Raw genomic sequence first — 22,113 nt, forward strand, 5'->3', positions numbered from 1 at the left:
TAATAACTTTGTCTTTCAGTTACCATTACCAGCCCATTGCTATGAGGAAGTCCGTATCACTGACTGCAAATCCCATTGGGTTTCATGGAGTGGAACTTCCTTCTGCTCCAGACTGCCTCAGTGCAACCCTTGTTGCCTTTGTTTCCCTTGCAGCTGGTTTCCTCCAGTTGCTGGTGGTTGTACATAGCAACAACATCTGTTGCATAAATGCAGCATTAACAATGAGACATTAAACACTCCTAAAGTTAGGCGAGTCTAAACATTCAGGCTGCTCCCACAGTATTATCTCTGCCATAGAATGATAGAAATGTAAGACTGCACCAGGTCCCAAGAGGTCATCTCGTCCAGGGGTTCAACAAACTGGGGTGTGTTGATTACTACTGGGGGGAGGGATAGCTCAGTGGTTTGAGCACTGGCCTGCTAAACCCAGGGTTTTGAGTTCAATCCTTGAGGGGGCCATTTAGGGATCTGGGGCAAAAATTGGGGACTGGTCCTGCTTTGAGCAGGAGGTTGGACTAGATGACCTCCTAAGGTCCTTTCCAACCCTGATATTCTATGATTCTATTCGGGGGGGGGGACGGGGGACAGGAAGGGAAACGTACTGGGCACATTCAGAGCTGGGTGGCCAGAGAGCAGCAACTGCTGGTCAGGCACCCAGCTCTGAAGGCAGTATCGTCGCCAGAAGCAGTGGAGAATTAAGGATGGTGTGGTATTGCCACCCTTCTCAGCGCTGCTACTAGCGGGCAGCGCTGCCTTCAGAGCTGGGCACCCAGCCAGCGGCCACCACTCTACGTTTAGAGCTGGAGAGCAGTGACTGGTGTGTGTGTGTGTAAACTACTACAGACACAAACTGGAGGGGGGGGGCATAGATCAAATAAGTTGGAGAACCACTATCTAGTCCATATCCTCTGTGATGAGGCAGGACCAAGTATACCTCAATCATCCTTGACAGGTGTTTTTCTGACCTGTTCTTAAACCTCCAGTGACAAGGGGTATGTCTACACTACGAAATTAGGTTGAATTTATAGAAGTCGTTTTTTTAGAAATCTGTTTTATATATTCGAGTGTGTGTGTCCCCACAGAAAATGCTCTGAGTGCATTAAGTGAATTAACTCGGCGGAGTGCTTCCACAGTACCGAGGCTAGAGTCGACTTCCGGAGCATTGCACTGTGGGTAGCTATCCCACAGTTCCTGCAGTCTCCGCTGCCCATTGGAATTCTGGGTTGAGATCCCAATGCCTTTTGGGGCTAAAACATTGCCGCGGGTGGTTCTGGGTATATATCGTCAGACCCCCGTTCCCTCCCTCCCTCTGTGAAAGCAAGGGCAGACAATCCTTTCGCGCCTTTTTTCCTGAGTTACCTGTGCAGACGCCATACCACGGCAAGCATGGAGCCCGCTCAGGTAACCGTCACCGTATGTCTCCTGGGTGCTGGCAGACATGGTACTGCATTGCTACACAGTAGCAGCAACCCCTTGCCTTGTGGCAGCAGACAGTACAATACGACTGGTAGCCGTCAGCGTCATGTCCGAGGTGCTCCTGGGGCAGACATGGGCACAGGGACTAAATTTGGAGTGACTTGACCAGGTCATTCTCTTTAGTCCTGCAGTCAGTCCTATTGAACCGTCTTATGGTGAGCAGGCAGGCGATACGGATTGCTAGCAGTCCTATTGCATCATCTTCTGCCGGGCAGCCATGAGATGTGGATGGCATGCAGTCTTTCTGCACATTCTGCTGCCAGCCAAAGATGTAAAAGATAGATGGAGTGTATCAAAACAAGAAATAGACCAGATTTGTTTTGTACTCATTTGCTTCCCCCCCAACCCCATCTAGGGGACTCATTCCTCTAGGTCACACTGCAGTCACTCACAGGGAAGGTGCAGCGAGGTAAATCTAGCCATGTATCAATCAGAGGCCAGACTAACCTCCTTGTTCCAATAAGAACAATAACTTAGGTGCACCATTTCTTATTGGAACCCTCCGTGAAGTCCTGCCTGAAATACTCTCTGATGTAAAGCCACCCTCTTTGTTGATTTTTAGCTCCCTGAAGCTACAACTTTAAAATTCATTGAATGACAGCCTTCTTTTTTTTGGGCAATCCTCTGTGGTGGAGTCGCTGGTTGGCCGGTGGCCCCCCCACCACGTTCTTGGGTGTCTGGGTGTGGAAGCTATGGAACTTGGGGAGGAGGGTGGTTGTTACACAGGGGCTGTAGTGGCAGTCTGTGCTCCAGCTGCCTTTGCTGCAGCTCGAGCATACTGGTTTGATCCTTCAGCAGCCTCAGCATTGAATCCTGCCTCCTCTCATCACGCTGCTGCCACATTTGAGCTTCAGCCCTCTCTTCAGCCCGCCGCTTACTCTCTTTAGCCCGCCACCTCTCCTCCCGGTCATTTTGTGCTTTCCTGCACTCTGACATTATTTGCCTCTACGCATTCTTCTGTGCTCTGTCAGTGTGGGAGGACAGCATGAGCTCAGAGAACATTTCATCACGAGTGCGTTTTTTTTTCTTTCTAAACTTCACTAGCCTCTGGGAAGGAGAAGATCCTGTGATCATTGAAACACATGCAGCTGGTGGAGGAAAAAAAAGGGACAGCGGTATTTAAAAAGACACATTTAATAAAACAGTGGCTACAGTCTTTCAGGGTAAACCTTGCTGTTAACATTACATACATAGCACGTGTGCTTTCGTTACAAGGTCGCATTTTGCCTCCCCCCACCGCGTGGCTACCCCCTCAACCCTCCCCCCTCCCCGTGGCTAACAGCAGGGAACATTTCTGTTCAGCCACAGGCAAACAGCCCAGCAGGAACGGGCTCCTCTGAGTGTCCCCTGAAGAAAAGCACCCTATTTCAACCAGGTGACCATGAATTATATCTCACTCTCCTGAGGATAACACAGAGAGAGAAAGAACGGATGTTGTTTGAACGCCAGCAAACATACACTGCAATGCTTTGTTGTATAATGATTCCCGAGTACGTGTTACTGGCCTGGAGTGGTAAAGTGTCCTACCATGAAGGACACAATAAGGCTGCCCTCCCCAGAAACCTTTTGCAAAGGCTTTGGGAGTACATCCAGGAGAGCCGCGAATGCCAGGGCAAATTAATCCTTTCACACGCTTGCTTTTAAACCATGTATAGTATTTTAAAAGGTACACTCACCGGAGGTCCCTTCTCCACCTGCCGGGTCCAGGAGGCAGCCTTGGGTGGGTTCGGGGGGGTACTGGCCCCAGGTCCAGGGTGAGAAACAGTTCCTGGCTATCGGGAAAACCGTTTTCTCCGCTTGTTTGCTGTGAGCTATCTACAACCTCATCATCATCATCTTCTTCTTCATCCCCAAAACCTGCTTCCGTGTTGCCTCCATCTCTATTGAAGGAGTCAAACAACACGGCTTGGATAGTGGTGGCTGAACCCCCTAAAATGGCATGCAGCTCATCACAGAAGAGGCATGTTTGGGGCTCTGACCCAGAGCGGCCGTTCGCCCCTCTGGTTTCCTGGTAGGCTTGCCTCAGCTCCTTCAGTTTCACGCGGCACTGCTTCGGGTCCCTGTTATGGCCTCTGTCCTTCATGCCCTGGGAGATTTTGACAAAGGTTTTGGCATTTTGAAAACTGGAACGGAGTTCTGATAGCACAGATTCCTCTTCCCAAACAGCGATCAGATCCTGTACCTCCTGTTCAGTCCATGCTGGAGCTCTTTTGCGATTCTGGGACTCCATCATGGTCCCCTCTGCTGATGAGCTCTGCATGGTCTCCTGCAGCTTGCCACGCTGGCCAAACAGGAAATGAGATTCAAAAGTTCGCAGTTCTTTTCCTGTCTACCTGGCCAGTGCATCTGAGTTGAGAGCACTGTCCAGAGCGGTCACAATGGAGCACTCTGGGATAGCTCCCAGAGGCCAATACCGTCGAATTGTGTCCACAGTACCCCAAATTCAACCCGGCAAGGCCGATTTAAGCGCTAATCCACTTGTCAGGGGTGGAGTACGGAAATCAATTTTAAGAGCCCTTTAAGTCGAAATAAAGGGCTTCATCGTGTGGACGGGTGCAGGTTTACATCTATTTAACGCTGCTAAATTCGACCTAAAGTCCTAGTGTAGACCAGGGCAGGGATTCCATAGCCTAACTCAGTAATATATTCCAGTATTTAACTATCTTTATCGTTAGAAAGCTTTTTCCTAATTCCTAACCTAAATCTCCCTTACTGCTGATTAAGCAGATTACTTGTCCTGCCTTCAGTGGACACAGAGAATATTAATCATCATCCTCATCATAACATCCCTTGACATATTTGAAGACTGTTATGAGGTCCCTCTTCAGTTGTAGTCTCCCTCCCCCACCCCCAAGACTAGATATGCTCTGTTTTGTTAACCTTTTCTCATTGGTCAGGTTTCCTAATCTTTTTATCATTTTTGTTGCTCTCCTCTGAACTCTCTCCAATTTGTCCACATCTTTCGTAAAGCGTGACACCCAGAACTGGACACAGTGCTCCAGCTGAGGCCTCACCAGTGCTGAATAAAGCAGGACAATGTCTCCTGTGTCTTACATATGACATTCCTGTTAATATACCCCAGAATATAAGCCTTTTTTGCAACTGCATCACATTGTTGATTCATTCAGTTTGTGATCCACTGTAACCCCCAGATCCTTTTCACCAATACTACCACCTAGACAGTTATTCCCCTTTTTCTAGCTGTGCATTTGATTTTTTTTCCTTCCTAAGTGAAGTATTTTGCATTTGTCTTTATTTAATTTCTTGTTGATTTCAGACCAATTCTCTTTGTCAAGGTTGTTTTAATTCTAATAATGTCCTCCAAAGTGCTTGCAAGCCCTCCCAGATTGGTGTAACCAGCAGATTTTATAAGCATGCTCTCCACTCCATTATCCAAGTCCATTAATTAAAATATTTAATAGTACCAGACAAGGACAGACCTCTGGGAGTCCCCACTAGGTATGTCCTCCCAGTGAACCATTGATAACTACTCTTTTTGAGTAGGGTTTTCAACCAGTTGTGCATCCACCTTTATAGTAATTTCATGCAGACAACAATGTCCTGTGCGACTATCTCAAAAGCATTATTAAAATAAAGCTGCATCATGTGTACCACTTCCCCACTATCTACTAGGTCAGTAAGCCTGTCAAAGAAAGAAATTAGGTTGGTTTGGCGTGACTTGTTCTTCACAAAGCTATGCTGGTGGCTGAGTTTTACTGAATCACGTGTCTTACTGAAGCATAGTTTAGTTACTGCTCTGTATTGCACAATTGTTTCTGATTTGTTTAAGTAACATCTTAGGGTGCCTAGTGCTTGGGATGTCCACCTTTTTTGTTCTCAAAAATCCAAAGTGAAATAAATAAGTAAATACTGCAGAGAGGGTTGGATTTTCCAAAGTGCTCCACACTGACCTAATGTTGCTCCCATTGAAGTCAATGGTAGACTTTTTTGGTAGGAACAGAGTTAAGCCAATGATGTGCACTTCTGAAAAACCCACTCTTAAAACCAAACAATACATTTTAACGTTTACAAGGATAAAAGGAATCTAAACCACTACATCGTGGGAGCTACCTTCACTTCTAGGGTCTTCTGACTTTTGAGTGCTCGACTTCCCAACCTCAGCATTGCACTGCCTTAGTTATTTGGAGGGGTAACTTTTTATTTGTTTGCTCGATTGATTTTGTTTGCATGATTTGCCTTTGATTTCACTGACTGAATTTATTTATTTATTTTATTTTATTTTTAATAAAGACTGACTTGGCTTGAGGTGCTTACAGAGATCATGGGCTTCTTCGATCTCTTAGATTTTTTTTTTTTTTTAAATAGGACCAGTTTGAAATTACTAGCTTCAGGCACTTTCAGATTCTGAGGTGTGTGTTCACACGCACATTTTCATACTCCAATGATCAAGCAGACATTGGTTCAAACTGAGAGATCGTCTTTGGGCATTTTCATCTGAAAAAGAAACCTCTCTGAGGCAATAATATGCAACTTCTTAATTTTTGTAAAGGATGGGCATTAGGAATGGCTTGAAGCAGACAGTGGAACTCAACCATAACTAGCAGTTCCTTACATTTATCTTCTATTCTATTTTTATTATGTCTGTTGAATTTTAGTGAGGGATGGGCTTTTTTGTTGGGGTATTTTTGTTTTTTTTAAAGTAAAGTATTCGTAAGAGTGAATGGAGCCAGCCATAGTACCTTCTCTACAGGCTCTGCTCATATAGCACAATCTGGGCTTGCAGCACCTCCTGCTATGCTTCTCCTGGGCCATAGTTATCCAAACTTTGTAATTAGCTTTTCAGAGCGCTAAGGTCTAGTTAAATGCTAGAATGCTTCTGGTGAAGACTCTTCACTAATGTGTTTGTCCTGCCTGTGTGTCTCCCCTTTTGCAGGGATCTACATCCTGATTGCTGTTGGTGCAGTGATGATGTTTGTGGGGTTCCTGGGATGCTACGGTGCTATCCAGGAGTCCCAGTGCCTTCTGGGAACGGTAAGAGAGACAAATGCTTGAACACTACATGGTATCAGGCAGATCTTTTAACAGTCACCTAGCCAAATTTTGTGTGCAGAAAGTAGTGGGAGTAGTTTAAATCTGGACTGAATGGAGTACTGGAGAGCAGCACGTCGGGGAAGAATGTTGCATTGGCTACTGGATAAGACTAATTCTCACTCATCTTTAATAGTCGATGACGATGATGGGAACTAATCTTTCGGACACTGACTAAAGGTATAAATAGCTTCAGTGTTCTTGGAGGATGAGTGTAGTCTCCCTAGGTATCGCTCTTTCTCTACCACCCCCCACTCTTTTGGACGTGAGATTCCCTGTGCGTGTCAGGAGAGGAGCCGTCTCCCTTGCTCAGAAAGTTTGTGCTGCTAGTGAATGTCACCAGCCTCTTGCTGATTCCTGGCCTTAGGATGGGGGCAGGAGCTTAGAATGTAGAATGGGAGGGTGTAGGAAGCAGGGCACACTGAGATTCATTCCAGCAGTCACAGGGGAATGAGGCCAGTTGGGACTCACTGCATTTATTTGTCCCACTCTGGACACAGGGCCTCTAAGCAGTGACAGAGGACCCCCCCCCCTTCCTTACCTAGTGTCCTCTACAAACTGCCCAAACCCTGGAAATCAGTTTCTGCCTCAAGTGGATAACCCAGTTCCTTAAGGGTTAACTGACTGTGCTGTGGCCAAGAGTAAATGCTTGGCTTAAGCTTCCTACAGTACCACAGGGAGGCCTTCATGGTAAATGCTGGGACACTTTGTTATTCAAGCAAGCATTATCAGTGTGATCCAACAGTTCAGGACACTGGACAGGTTCTGTTCTATTAACATTTGTACAAACACCAAGCCCACACAATGCTGTTGTCCCCATTCACCTTGACCTCCACCGTATCTCTTTGTGTTTATTAACCATGGCATTCCAGTAGGGACTACTCAGCACCTAAAACTGAGCTAGGTGCTTTAGATATGTGGTAAACAGTTGCCAGTTTCTATGGTCCAGTATATATCTATCAACAGGGGAACCTGAATAATGGAGGCCCGGTAAACTAAACCATTGGAGCATGGAGATGATTGTGATGGTAGTAAAGAGAGGGACTCTTCGCCGGTCTTAGTGTTCAGAGTGGGAAGTACGTTTGGATTAATCATATGTCCAGTTTCCTGAGTTTTCACAATAGACTATTCCATGATATTTCCAGCTCATTCTTGTGACATTTTGGTACTTTCAGAATCCAGAACTACTAAAAATTTGAAAAATAGGAGGTGAATGAGGGAACTATTGATTTCTGAACTTTCTTTGACTCTTGCAAGTTTTGGTCTCAACTTTGGGTGAAAGTTCATGTTCACGTTGAATCCCAGTGCTGTAAAGGACTCTGGCTGGAGAAGTTCCAGCGCTCAAGTGTGTTCATGGACTGCCTGGAATTAAGACACATTGCAATGGTACATCCTGTGTATTCTGGGAAAGAAATCTATCCTTATGAGCCAGCTTCCTGTTGCCATCTCTTTGTGTTTGTCCTTAAAGAAAACACAGCACCCCAAAAGTCTCTACTTGTGCGGGAGTTTATTTGTTTAAAATTAGTCCTAGGCTGGGTTGTAATCTTAGACTAGACTCCAGTCTATCTGGCTTTCCAAGGGAAAATGTTTCACAGCACTCTCCAGTTAGGGGATTGAGCACCACACTGGGACTCAGAGTCAGGAACAGAACTCAGGTTTCCTGCCACCAGCCTGATGGGTGATCTTAAGCAAGTCATTTCTGTTCCCCGCCCCTCAGTTTCCCATCTATAAAAGGGTGATAATGATCCTGATCTCCTTTCTAGAACATTTTGAGCTCTCCTGATGAAAAGTGCTATCGAAGAGCTAGATATAATTACTAATAACAGTTGAAGGTGAGAGGAACCAACTGGCAAATATGGCAGTGGTTATCTGAGTGAGATCCTGAGGACCTTGGGAATATTCTGTCAGCAAGTTCTTGTAAAACCAAGGAACTACAGTAATTGAATACCCTGCCTCCCTTTGAAGTCTGGAAGGAGATTTAATGGGCAGATGATAGAATCTACGTGAGACCTCATAATGAAACTGATTGCTATGGCTGAGATTAGCAGTGTTTGACTGCATCCCTCCCTCCCACTTTTGTTTGCCAAGGGAAGGCTGAAGGCACCTTTTGAATGACACCTGATAAGCTGTGGTTACATGAGGAAACTGATGCTACTGTGCATTGAGTCATGGAGCTTTCAAGGCAAAGTGTTTTAACCCACCAGGTATTTATTTCCCCTCTGTGACCTCACTCCCCGTGTGGCCGAGGATAATGGGTGTTCATGGGAAAATGTTCATCACAAAGGAGTAATACAAGCCAGTCCACGGCATTTAAATTGTCCACAAAAGCCAGACTGGAGATAGAGGCGCTAAAGACTAGGAACCACAGAAGTGATCTATTGAGAATATGTTCTAATGCCACAGACACTATTCTCGCTATGTAGCTGGTAGGAGGAAGGTTTTCCTCCCCTAGCACACCTTGAAAGTTCTGTACTGCTGCCATCTCCACGGATGTAACTTTGGGGAGTGTAAGAAGATGCATGAGGAAATGACTATTTGAATGGAGACTCAGGAAGAGAATAACACAAAGAGGAGGCGTTGGTACTAAATGCGTACACCATATGCATCATGAGCTTTGCTTCGAGGGATGCTGGATAGCTTTTTGGACGGCAAGAAATAAAGCACTCCTTGTTTTGCAGTAATGTGACCTTCAAAAGATTAACAGGAGCCCCTGAAATGGAAGGGCAAGCTTTCCAGCTGGACCCTGGGAACGTGGCTTTTGCTATAAGGAAAGATGTAGTAAGGATCTTGGTTCTGGAGAAGGGTAAGGAATAGATTCTGTGAATTCCATGTCACTAGGGAGCACTTTAAGTCAAGGCACTGAGCTTTGATATCACAGAGTCTGACTGGAGCTTTTTTGCTCCTGTTTTCAGTATGGCAGCACTGACCAAACTCCCTAAATCCTACCCCTGCTTGCACTGGGCTCTGTGTGAAATCTGGCCTGGGTTCTCTATGGGAGGAAGCTCCTTTGGAAGTACCAAGTGCCTGGTCAGGAATCTGGAGGGGGTGTCTCAGAACATTAACTTTATATAGGAAGAGTTTCATAACTTACTTGCAAAAATTATTAAAAGTGCAGCTTTCCAAGAACATGTAAATAAACATCTTTTTCTCACCAAGGATACCAACTGCAAGAGTGAAACCTAGTGTCCAGTCTGGAAATTACAGCAGCCTTGCCCCAACTGTTTGGATTGTTACAATTGAAACTGCACGCACTGGCTACAAATGCCTCAAGTTCTCTCTTTTGTATAGAGCACCACTTCTACTTCTTGTAATCCCTTTCGTTTTACACATTGGAGTCTAGGCTCTGAAGTTCCAGATCAGAGGCCACAAAAACAGAATAATTTTGTTACAAGTACAGTTTAAAAACTCCTTTTTCCTGTCTTCCTGGTATCATTGTGCATGTGTGTGAGTGAGTGAAACTGGGAAAGAAATCCCAATTGCCAATAATATGGTGCTCCCTTTTGTGATGTATTCTTTCATCTGCACATCCACCTCTTCCCTTTCTGCACATCCACCTCTTCCCTTCCCTTCCATGAAGTTGGCTGCCAAACAACTAGGACAATAGCCTTTCCCAGCAGAGAGTTGGTCTAGGGAATGGTGTAACAGGACTGGCTGTGGGAAATGCTCAGAGAACTCTCCACCCCATGCTTTCCCCACAGGAATGGTGTAGGAACACTTAGATGGCACTTGACTTGGACCAGTGTTATTTAGCTTCTCTTTCTTCTTTCATTAGTCTCCCAAAGCCAGAATAGAAAATTAACTCTCTGGTCCTCCTGGAAACCCAAAGGTCTGTCCCTGGCAGTGGTGGAACAGGAGTTCCCAGGGAAACGTTATGGTCAAAAGGGCTAATACTATCTTTGGATGCATAAACAGAGGAATCTCAAGTAGGAGTAGGTTGGATTTTATGTCTGTGTTTGGCACTGGTGCAACCACTGCTGGAATATTGTGTCCAGTTCTGTTGTCAATAATTGAAGAAGGACGTTGCTAAATTGGAGAGAGTTCAGAGAAGAGCCAAGGGAATGATTTAAAGGATTAGTGAATATGCCTCATAGATTGGGCACCTGGAGCCTATCACTACTTATCTTAACAAGGAGAAGCTTAAAGGGTGATTTGATTAGTCTCTAAATACCTCCATGGGAAACAAATCTTGGATAATGGGCTCTTCAGTCAGACACAGAAAGGTACAACACAATTCAATGGAACTTGAAGTGAGACAAAATTCAGAGTGGAAAGAAGGCATACATTTATCGAGGGTCGGGGTGGATTCTCCACCACTGACCATTTTTAAATCAAGGCTGGATGTCTCTTTAAAAGATGTTTTCTAGGAATAATTTTGGGGAAGTTCTATGGGCTGTGTTGTGCAGGTCAGACTAGACGATCACAGTGGGTCCCTTCTGGCATTGGAATCTATTAATCTTGTAGAGGGAGGTTCTGGCTTGGCAGGAGTGGAGTATTCGGGTTAAGTGCTAATAAGGTGAGGCTGAGAGAGCCATGTGTGTTCATATTTATGCAAAAAACTGCAGTAGCTTTGCAGGGCTGCAACTGCCAAGAGAACCCTCCATAAATCACAGCCTGACGCACTGCCGCTCCTCAGCGGCTGGTACATGCTGTTATCCCCATGCTGACAAATCTAGAATGGCTTGTGTCAAAGCAGGAAGCTCGCACAACGTTCCCTGTAAGCCCAGGAAGGTTTTTTTTTTTTTTTTTTCCCCATAGAGCCCCTCCCTTCTCTCTTGTTCTGAGTGATGGACAGGTCTCTGATCTCTCCCCAACCCAGACCAGCCTGAATTGTTCCCAGAGTGGAATTGCTCAAGGGTCTCTCCAGGTGCCATGCATGTAGAATGTTTTTGCCACCAGATCCTTGAGCCATTGAAGCCACGTTGCTGTCCCCATCAGCTGAGCCATATTTTTCCCTGGTGGGACAATTCTGCCCCATTCTTCCTCCAGTGGAACTGTGAGCTGCCCTCCCCAAAGCCCCTTTCTCTGCCCTGTAGTCAAGCCTCTTAATGTCCCTCTCCTAATCTGTCTTCACAGTTCTTCACTTGCCTGGTGATCCTGTTTGCTTGTGAAGTGGCTGCTGGAATCTGGGGGTTCGTCAATAAAGATCTGGTAAGAAAAATATCCCTGAAACTCTTGTTCCTCTGCAATCATGCGGTTGTGCAAGAGTCTGCTACGGTTCTGTCCCAACCGGTGGAATGATGGTCTTGTGCTTGAGGCATAGACTGAGACTCTGGAGTTGTGGGTTCAGTTCCTGGTTCTACCACAGACTCACTATGTGATCTTGGGTAAGTCACTTAACCTTTCTGTGCCTCACTTCCCCATCCATAAAATGGGGATAATACTTCCTTTGTTTAGTGCAGTAAGCATTTTGTGGCAGACTCCTCCTTACACACACACACACACACACACACACAATGTATGTACAGTGCCTAGAAGAATGGGGCCCTGATCTCAGCTTGGTTCTCTAGGTGCTATTGCAATACAAATAACACAAGTGGACCCTTGCATAGAGTCCTGGAGTGTAATGTGGGTGTGCATATATATATGGTGGGAAAAAAAAAAAAGCGCAAACCTGGCTGCATAGCACAAAGGGAATCTCTAGACTCTCACAGCACCAAACCCCAGTGAGTATTCTGGCTCAGGGACCAGGTTACATTGTAAGAAGGGATCTCTTGGAAATTACTATTCTTCAAAAGTGCAGTGTACATGCTGTGAATTTTCATCATGCAAGGAGCAGAGTGCTGCTGTCTTAGATTCCAGGCATGCACAAGATGCAGAGACCGTATACAGGCCAGGCACTGGGTCCTGATCACTCACACATGAGATGGGAATGATGGACCTACTCCCTGGCAAGCCTATTTGGACTTTTCAGCCTGAAATCTCGGTATTCGATGTCTAACCCTTGGTGCCTCAGGATGAGTATATGTGTTCTGAGGAGCCAGAAATGAAGGACAGGACCTGAGTAAACTCCCTCCTTTTGCCTCCCCACAGAAGCACCACTTCCCTTTTCTGCCCTCTTCCCCACCCCTCCATGAAAACACACACAGCAGCTGCCTTGTGCTGATACCCACCTCCCAGACACCAATTCACTTCCCTACATAACGTCACCAGTGTCTCCATGTTGATTTCTCCCTGTCTTCTGGATTGAGAGATGCTGGAGGGAAGATGTCTCATCAGGGACCAGAGTAGTGTTCCCTAAAGAGGGGTGGCAGGATAGGGCTGGCTCCACCTTTTGACTCCGTACCTGCCCCTACCTTTCTTCTGGCACAGCACTCCTCAGAAACTGGTGTAACATGCACGCATGCTCTGTCCTCCAAGGATCTACGGTCTCTGTGTGAGAACTTTGGCAATCCCACAGTGAGGCGGGAATTGGGCATTAATATTCTGGTCCCTTCACCATCGGGGGGCTCAAGAAGAGAAGGGGATTTACTGTGCTTGGAGAAACAGTTAGCATTGGGTGGGGTGGCGGTGAGAGTTGGAAAGTTAATTGCTTTATTAAGAAGTTTAAACTACACAAGCAGGTGGTTGTCAGTTCCATTTGAGAGACCTCACTCACTCAGCTGTGGATGGAAACATTCAACCAATGATTCATAGGAGAAAAGCATTACTTCATTAGTAAAAGCTCTGTAGCTAAGGATAAGAACCCTTTCAGGATGGTTGTGGGCTATGTAAAATGTTACTTTTGTCTGGGTATTGTTGGTGAGAGGCCAAGAGGTGACAGAATAAAATCCAGTTAAGAATTTGATTTTGATTTTTATGTGGAAGACACTCCGATACCAAGGGGATGGGCGGCAGTATAAAACCCTAAAAGAGGACAAGGATTTGCCAACCTGATGAGAGCAGTGGTGTTCGCAACTTGTGATTTAATTTAACATTTGAATATGAATGGGGGTAATTCAGGCTCTTGCTTGATCACACTTGTTGTGTCTGTTCTCCCTGCGCTCAGGGGTGCAGTGGCTGGGGATCTTGGCTAATAATTCTGACAGTCTGTTTCTACCCTCCTCCCCATCCACCCTGCTGATGCACCTCCTAACTAACATGGGAGGAGCTAGGGCTGATGGGGCTGTTCTGATCAAAGGAGAGGCTACTCTCTGTAAACTTCTCTGCTGAATGGCCCTGACTAAAGGTCACTTGCATTAATTGGTGCGGGTGGCATTGGAGCACACTGGAGTATTTCCTAAGATTCAGAGTATTTGCATTTCCCTCACCCCTGAGTATTTCCTAGGAAATCCACTTTACATATATTGTCCTAAAAAGTCCTTTGAAGTTCCTAATATCTCCTAGAGATTGCATTAATCCGGTCTTCCTGCTAGAAGTCATTCTTCCGCTCTACTTTGGGCTGATTAGGCCTCAGCTGGCGTATTGTGTCCAGTTGTGGACACCACATTTCAGGAAGGATGTGGACAAATTGGAGACAGTCCAGAGAAGAGTGACAAAAATGATTAGAGGTCTAGAAAACATGACCTATGAGGGAAGATTGAAAAAAAAATTGGCTTTGTTTAGTCTGGAAAAGAGAAGACTGAGAGAGGACATAACAGTTTTCAAGTACATAAAAGGTTGTTACAAGGAAGAGGGAGAGCAATTGTTCTTAACCTCTGAGGATAGGACAAGAGGCAATGGGCTTAAATTTCAGCAAGGGAGGTTTAGGTTGGACATTAGGAAAAACATCCTAACCAGGGTGGTTAAGCACTGGAATAAATTGCCTAAGGAGGTTGTGGAATCCCCATCATTGGAGCTGTTTAAGAGCAAGTTAGACAAACACCTGTCAGGGATGGTCTAGATAATATGTAGTCCCTCCATGGGTGCAGGGGACTGAACTGGATGACCTCTTGAGGTCCTTTCCAGTCCTATGATTCTAAAGAAGTTGCATACGATCCCCCACATTTTTAATATAATGAACGCCAAGCATATCTGAATTAAGTTTAAGTTAGGTCAGCAAGGTTTATCCAGGATATTGCCATAATTGTCACAAATACAGCCCAGCTCTTCTTGCTCATCTGGGAATGACAGTAACTGGGGACTAGCTGGGCTGCCTGGCATCTGTGCCACTTTGTTGCTGCCTTGCAAAGCAGTTGGAAGGATCTGTTTAGGTTTATCTTCTGTGACTGTAAGTGGGATTTTCTTGTTCTCCCACTGCAGGTTGCCAAAGACGTGAAGCAATTCTACGATCAAGCATTGCAACAAGCGTTGCAACAAGACCAGTCAGATTCTGATGCAACTAATGCGAAAACTGTGGTGAAGACCTTCCATGAAACGGTAAGGTGCCTGGGATAGCTATGTGGGGGCTCTCCACAGGGCATAAAAATAATCTACCCAGTCGCAGTACTACCTCCAAATGAAAGGTCCCCAGCTATCCACAGGGGATATGCACCTCAGAGTAATTTGACCGACCGACATGTGTGATGAGCCCTCCTTCAGTTTGTGGGACTTTACAGAAGTAGTCAGGAATAAGCATTGTTGTGCATAAACTGCTCCTCCTGTGAAGGAAGAGGCAGTGAGGTTGAACAGTTGGTGCCTTGGACTTAGTGTAGCGAAGGCATTAGCATGATCAGGAGCTGGTATCAAGGCTTTCTCAGCACAGGGTCTTTGCTGTGAAGATCTGAGTTAGCTCAACCCTAGCGATGGTCAGAGCTTGGTGCAAAAAAATCTCTTTTTTTCAGAAGGCTTGTGAAATAACAGGCAATGAGGAGCTGAAGGAATGGTGACAGGGAGATGCCAGGTCTGAGTATTTGAACCAAGGGATGGCAAGAGCAGGGCCCACTGGAAACTAAATTACATCCAGATCTTAATATTTTGCCCTGGATGCTTAGGCATGTTGTATAGCTACCTGAGATAGGTAGGATGATGGAGGTGCCCACATAGTATTCTGTCTAACATGGAGCCCATTAAGTCATGTCCGAGTTTAAATAAAAGCCCTTTTGTTTACCCTGAAGCTATCCCATACCTCCATTAAATAGAATCCAATGGAAGAGGAGCTCAGCTCCAATTAATTTGTCCAACATTTCCTCTGGCTCTAGATAGATCTTCTGGAATCTCCAGGGGCCAGGAGTACACATCTCGTAGGATTATCCTATCCAGCCACTGCACTACATAGAAATCAGAACTTGAATTTGGAGGTTTGGTACTCTCCATACAAGCCAGGCTGGTACCTGTGACCTGGAAATGCAGCCTGCTAACCCTGTTTTCTCTCTACATATAGCTGGATTGCTGCGGTGCAAATACCATAATGGCCATAGGCACCGCGGTCATGCATAATGATCTCTGTCCAAAGGAACAAACCTTGGTGGAAACTGTTGTCCAGGTAGGGATGGCTGCTGTTTCTACCGTACAGTGTTGGGTGAGGGAGCAAGTCCATGGAGCCCTACTACAATCTTGACACACCCAGGAAACTTGCCCTTGCAGGGTAACGGGTTGCTCAGTCCCAATTCTTGAATTGGAGTTGACTTCCCCATCACTCTCCCATCAAGAAGGGGAAGAAAGCAATGCATCAGAATTAAACAATCTGTCTTCTGTCTTAATTTCCCCTCAGGAGCCAGCCCTCTCTGCTTGCTGGCAAAGGTGTGGGGGTGGGGGGAATAAGTGGGGATAGTAAAGGAATAAGGATAAGAAACTCATCTCCTCAGCATTGACAGCCCCACTGGAAATAGATTGGCTATTCAGCACCAAGGAAATCCTCCACAGGAAGTCAGTCCAGGGCATGGTGCTACTCTTGCATGCTATGGTTAGGGGATAGGGGTGACTCCAACTTGGCTGTTCTTCAAAAATGTAGAAAATAAGGTGCTGGAAGCTACCAAAGGGGTGAAATTTTCATTCCTACTGAAATCAATTGGACTTTTGATTTCACTGTGCCCAGGAAATTATGCCATGAAGTTGCATGGGAAGGGGGAGGGATAGTAGAAACATTGAACTCCACTTCTTCCTGTACAAATGTGCCTTGGTGTACAACTAGAGAGAGAGAGACCAAGCTGTCTGACATGCGTTCTCCTCTGCTTAGGGTCGCCTACCCCAGGATTGTCATAAGAAGATTGATGAGCTGTTCTCAGAGAAGTTGTACCTGATCGGTGTTGCAGCCATTGTGGTGGCTGTGATCATGGTAAGTGTGAATATTGGTGCAGCACATGAGGGTGTATGGTTTAAACTCTGACTTTCATCTGGATTTTAAAGTGAAACCATAAATCTAGTGCTTGTGAAAGCACATGGCTACCACTGACTCACTAACACGGCATGGGCTATGTTTCTCCATGTAGCTCTACTGCTAATACTGATCTGAAACTCCTACTGGCGTCCCCCACAAAACTGACCTCTCCTGCCCTGTTTGCCGAGAAAGCTCTTCCCCAGCCTCTCCAGCTGTCCCAGTGCACCTCAATCCTGACAGATCCCAACTGTGCCGAGTTGAGTGTTGGCTCCATGACACAGACGGAGACTCACTAGAGAGTAGGGTCGGAGACATCAGACTTGGAGTATTGTAACCAGAGTCATATTTAGAGGCAAGTCTCTGGAGCGTAAAGGCAAAATGACTTCACCTGTTGCCCCATCTCATCTCCCTTGAAAACCATTTTAATTCCAGCCTGCCTTTCAAGGCTTCGTGCTGGAAGGAATTTGTTTTCCTTCCCATGATGCACTCACTTCCCACCTCAGTGTAGATAGAGAGCTAGCCAGGAGCACAGTGCCCCTTTCCTTGTCCATTCCAATACTCATTCCCATCAGTGCTCTGTCTTCTGTTGTCCCCTGTCCTGCAACCCAGACACTGAATACCACAGTAACAGTCTCCAAGCTTGCTGCTCTGCTCTGAGTTCTAACTCGTGAGGTCCACAGCAGAACGAGTGGTGGTTATGAATTTTGCCAGGTGCCCCTTTTAGAAACTATGGCAATGTTTTTACTCAAAATACAACTAACCTGTAGTGCTCTCTGCTGCAGGGTATTACTGAGGTATATCATTTTAAATTTCACAAGGGGATTAGACACTTACGAATTTTTAAAAACCACTCTAACTGAGATGAAGTTACAAGAGTGCTCTGTCCTGTTCTTCAGGGTGCACGTGGATCTCCCAGCTGGAGGCAGCAAGCAATTTTATTTCCCTCCTACATTTCTTCAGTTAGTCTATATGAGATTTCTTCTTCCTCCAAAGCATCCATTGGCTACTTTCAGAGGCAATATACCAGGACTAGATGGGCCATTGTCCTGTTCTTGCATTGTAAATTATGAGCTGAATTCTCAACAATGTCCAGGCTCTGCTCTGACACAGTGGAGGTAGAGTGACCTCAGGAAACAGCCAGTTGCAGTGTCCCAATCCTGTTGTACCCAACACCAGATGAAGTTAGAGCAGCTGAGAGCCTAACTGGCTTACAGTCAGTGGAGGATAGGTATAGCATGGCTCTGCCTATGACATGACCCCCACTTCCTCTTGTGCCAGAAGTGGAGGAAGGATGATGGGGTCCTGGATTGGCACAGCAGACCAGTGAATCAAACTCTCTGTGTCCTTGAGCTCTACCCAGGAGAAGATAATGGATGGGGCTATCTTAGGTCATTGGGGCTTACAAATGAGAATTTCACTGGTAGCTTTGTCTCCTTACAGATCTTCGAAATGATCCTGAGCATGATACTGTGCTGTGGCATAAGGAATAGCACCGTGTATTGAGAAGTGGAGAGCTGGGGGGGGGGGAAGGTTGGAGATGACCGTGCAAAAGGGACCCCAAGTGCCACCAAGTGACCAGGAGACATTTCAACAAAAGACGACAAAGAAAACTATGTATATAAATACTTCCAATATTACCATGCAGTACTTATCATTTTTACTTTAAACTACTTTTTTTTTTAAACAAGTAAAACTTTCCCATGATCTTGTGGCTGAGTTAGTTACACATCAGTTTTGTGTGGTAGGGAAAGCTACTGTACCAGCGATTCTGACCCCCCCCTTTTTTTTGGTCCTCCCCATTATTTCAGTGATGATGTTTATGGTGCAGAAACACAGAGGTACAGAGCAGTGGGCTACAGCCTCTTGTGAGGACAATGAACACCTTTGCCTTGGTTTTTTGTTTTGTTTTTTTTTTTGTTTTAAGTTTATAACTGGAAACTGAAGCAGGGTTTTTTGTTTTCCTCTCTTTTCCCCATGGCCCTGACTCCATGGCATTCCCTAGCTGCTTATAGGAAAGTTTGACTTGGTGTGCAAAGCCTGGTAGAAATGAGAGGCCGGGGACATAGTCGTTCAAGTGGAGATAGCCTGTTCCAATCAGAACTCTTTATGTTGTTAAATAAACATGAGAGTTGAATAGTGACAATTTTAAATTCTAACTTTTGATTTTTTTTCCCATGGAGTTTGTAACTCATTTAAAAACAAAAAAACCAAATTGACCGATTCATTTAGAGCTGAAGCTGTCTCACGGGTTCATAGCCAAGGAGTGAATTCTTACCCTGATTTTTCCACCCCAAATTCTACAAATGACTGAAAAATAAATCTGCTTTATGTTCCTGGGGGCTTACTGTCCAGTCTGGTTTTGTTAGTTTCTAATTTGAACTAATACTTCCGTATAAATGATACCTTAAAAAGGGGAGGGTAGGTAAGCGCTGAGATTTGGAACACTCAGAATCCTCCACAAAACAAATGCAGGATGCCTTTTGGGTGTATTCTCATGTTATTTCAAACTAATGTTGTCTTTGCATCATAATTCTCTTTGATACAGTTTTGCTTGCTCATTGCATATTGTCATATATGTTGTAATTATGCCAAAAATCCCGTAACCTATTAAAGAAACATTGTTTTTTAAAAGCCCTTAATTTAAAACCTACATTAAAAGTTGGAAACCAACTCGCTCAAGCTGGGAAATTCAGGATTTAAGAAGGCACCAGTTTGAACATACTTTTTTGTGTGGGTTAAAATCCAAGCTAGATGTTACCAACTAAATGTGTGTGGCTTTAACTGTATGCCACTCCATTGGACTAACAGAATCGCTATTGCCCTGTACATAGAGGATACTGTGTGCCTCAAATCCTATGTAATAAACCGTCTGTCTCTCTCAAAGATGTTCTATATGTATAGATAGATATATTTTAAACAAAACTATTTCACTTTTCCCTACCCCTTATGGGCACTTGAGTTGGGGACTACAGCATCTTGCAGCTGTTGGCTGAGCAGAAGCAGGATGTTTTTATTCTCAGCCCAGTAAAGATTTGAGGTTCCTCTTGCATTCTCTCTCTTCCCGCCCCCGTCCACCCTTTTAAGGGATGTTTCTGTTTCCCTGAAGTGTTTCTTTTGTAACTTTCAAAAGGAAGAGTGTTCCAAATCAGGTTTGGGGTGAGGGGGATCCTGTGTTCTTTCTAGGCCATACACGTCCCTTCACCATTGTGCGTTGGATACCACAGCCATTGCTACATGCTGAATGAGGGATTCCCACAAGTGGGCAAATTGATCAATCCAGAGGCTTATTTTTTCTCCTTGTTTCCCTTTCTTGCCTCTTTAAGCACATAAGGGCTTTTAAAAAAAAAAAAAGTAACCTAAGGAAGAGATGTATCAACACAGCCTAGATTGATTGGGGGTTGGGCGGGAAGTAATTTAACCAGAGAAGCAGCCTTAAAGTAACATTGCTCTGAATGTCCATTTTGCATGCATTGGAAACAAGAACAGATTGTGCACCAGGTGCCTCCTCCACTGTACATTTTTTAGGGTCACCTCCTCTGATATGTGGCTAAATGTAAAATGTGATGCATCAGCTGAGCATGTGTGTTTACATATATGTGCATCAGGGCTGTTAGAATACAGAATGGATGTGTAACTCGCCACCTCTTTGTCGACTGTTGATAAATATGCCATTAAGCATTTCAGTTTTGTTTTTTCCTATACCGTATATTTGATATTGTTCAGTATTCAGTTAATATTGTGTCAGTAGCTGGAGCTCTGTTTGAAGATTTGCTGGGTCTCCAAAGAAGCAAGTGCAGGTCAGGCACGTTCTTAGATGTAGCTTTAAGGTACTAGACTTGCCCTTTGCAGTAGCAAGTGGGAAGAAGCGACTATTGAGAAGTGTGCTGGGCTGAAGCCTGATAAGTGTGGGAGGAAAACACAGAAGCAAAGTCTTTGGTCAAAAAGTGCTCTGGGATTGCTGGAATTTGTCATCTGCCCCCGAACTACATAACAGAAAGTAACTAGTCACTTCGCACTCTAGTGGTGGCCTTGTAGTTGTCAGCTACCTATGCAGCCTCCCGCCCTGGAGAAGAAGCCTGCATGGAAGAGATGCTGATGGAACTCGGAGCTCTAAAGGCTGGGGAAATGGTTTTTGAATGTGGTGGCGGCGGCAGTGATTTGGGACTAGGTTAGAGGGAATAGAGTCCTGAGAACACAGAGTGGTACTGGAGGTCACTGAAGGAAGCTGAAAGATGGGTTTCACTGGGTGGCATTAATGCCCTGTCCATTTCTCTTCAGGGTTATTACAGGAGTGTTCCCATGTCCCATTGCTTGTTTGTCAGCCCACCAGGCCAGGGGAGGGAAAGAAGGAGCTGCCATGCTTAAGAATGGACTGAGGAGTTGAGGAACAGCTGAGGAAAAACAACCCCCTTTGGTCTTCTCTGTCCTAAACTCCTGAGAAGGGGAGGCCTAAGCAGAATGGAGGCAGGGGTATGTGAAAATTTGAGAGTAGACTCCCCCCAAGTTATCCCTGAGAACTGCTCAGTATCCAAAGGGACATTGCCCTGTATCTGAATAACCAGTCCTAAAGCTAGATGAGGAGGAAGAGAAGCAGAACACAGGCCCCATGTTCCTGCTAAGTGACTATCCTGCCTATGTATGTGTACACACATGCAAGCATACAGACCCAGGGCCTGATCCTGGAGACCCCTTACAGACAGGATTGGTGTCCACTGCATAGGGCTTTGCAGGATCAGGGCTGTGGGCTATAAATACGCACAAACACTGCCTCTGAACAGAAACCAGAGGAAACGACCGGTCATTGAGAAAACAGTCATAAGGCAAAGGAAGAAGAGGAGAGCCCCATCTCACTGCGGGAGGCCAGGAGCAGGGAACTAACCAGGGCTGGGTTTGAAGACCCATGCTAGAAAGTCAAACAGAGCTGCTGCCAGCTGAACTGAATGCTTGGGATTCTTTTATATTATGGAGCATGCCACAAAGCTGTGTGTTTAACTTCTTCCTCCAGATGCCTTGTTTTTTTGTTTTGTTTGTTTTTAAGAAAAAAAAATCTAATGTTAATCATAGTGTGTATAGTGTGACCATGCTCTACGATTTACAACCAGTTCACCTTAACACCAGGATGCTTCATGAGCCAGGCTGTGGCAGCATGGGCAGAGCCAGGCCTCTGGAATGATGGAGGAGGAGGAGAAATGGGCAGGCTGGAGAGGGACATCCAGAATCAAGCTAAGTAAAGGCAAATGGCTCTTGCCAACAGCAGTTGCTGCCGCAGGTGCCCTCCTTTGGGAGGGGCAGCAGTGGGGGAGCTAGTATGTATTCCAAAATGACGAGAGGGTTAAAATTCAGAAAGGCCTGTGGTGGCTAAAAAGCAACTGAGAATATCCCAAAGAGCTCATTGTTCCCCGACCTAACGGAAT

General features: G+C 45.4%; 1 protein-coding gene across 1 annotated transcript in view; it reads left to right on the forward strand.

Moving 5' to 3' along the window:
- The window catches only part of CD81 (CD81 molecule), a 76,329-nt gene extending 54,811 nt beyond the window's left edge, over window positions 1-21,518 (forward strand). The window contains exons 3-8 of the mRNA XM_073347260.2: window positions 6,371-6,468; window positions 11,599-11,673; window positions 14,704-14,820; window positions 15,764-15,865; window positions 16,559-16,657; window positions 18,140-21,518. Coding sequence (XP_073203361.1) covers window positions 6,371-6,468; window positions 11,599-11,673; window positions 14,704-14,820; window positions 15,764-15,865; window positions 16,559-16,657; window positions 18,140-18,202 — 554 coding nt within the window. The 3' untranslated portion in view covers window positions 18,203-21,518. The remainder of the gene's footprint in view (window positions 1-6,370; window positions 6,469-11,598; window positions 11,674-14,703; window positions 14,821-15,763; window positions 15,866-16,558; window positions 16,658-18,139) is intronic.
- The last annotated feature ends 595 nt before the right edge of the window (window positions 21,519-22,113 follow it).

This window comes from Lepidochelys kempii, chromosome 6 (genome assembly GCF_965140285.1).
Source record: "Lepidochelys kempii isolate rLepKem1 chromosome 6, rLepKem1.hap1, whole genome shotgun sequence".
NCBI classification, from domain to species: Eukaryota; Metazoa; Chordata; order Testudines; family Cheloniidae; genus Lepidochelys; species Lepidochelys kempii.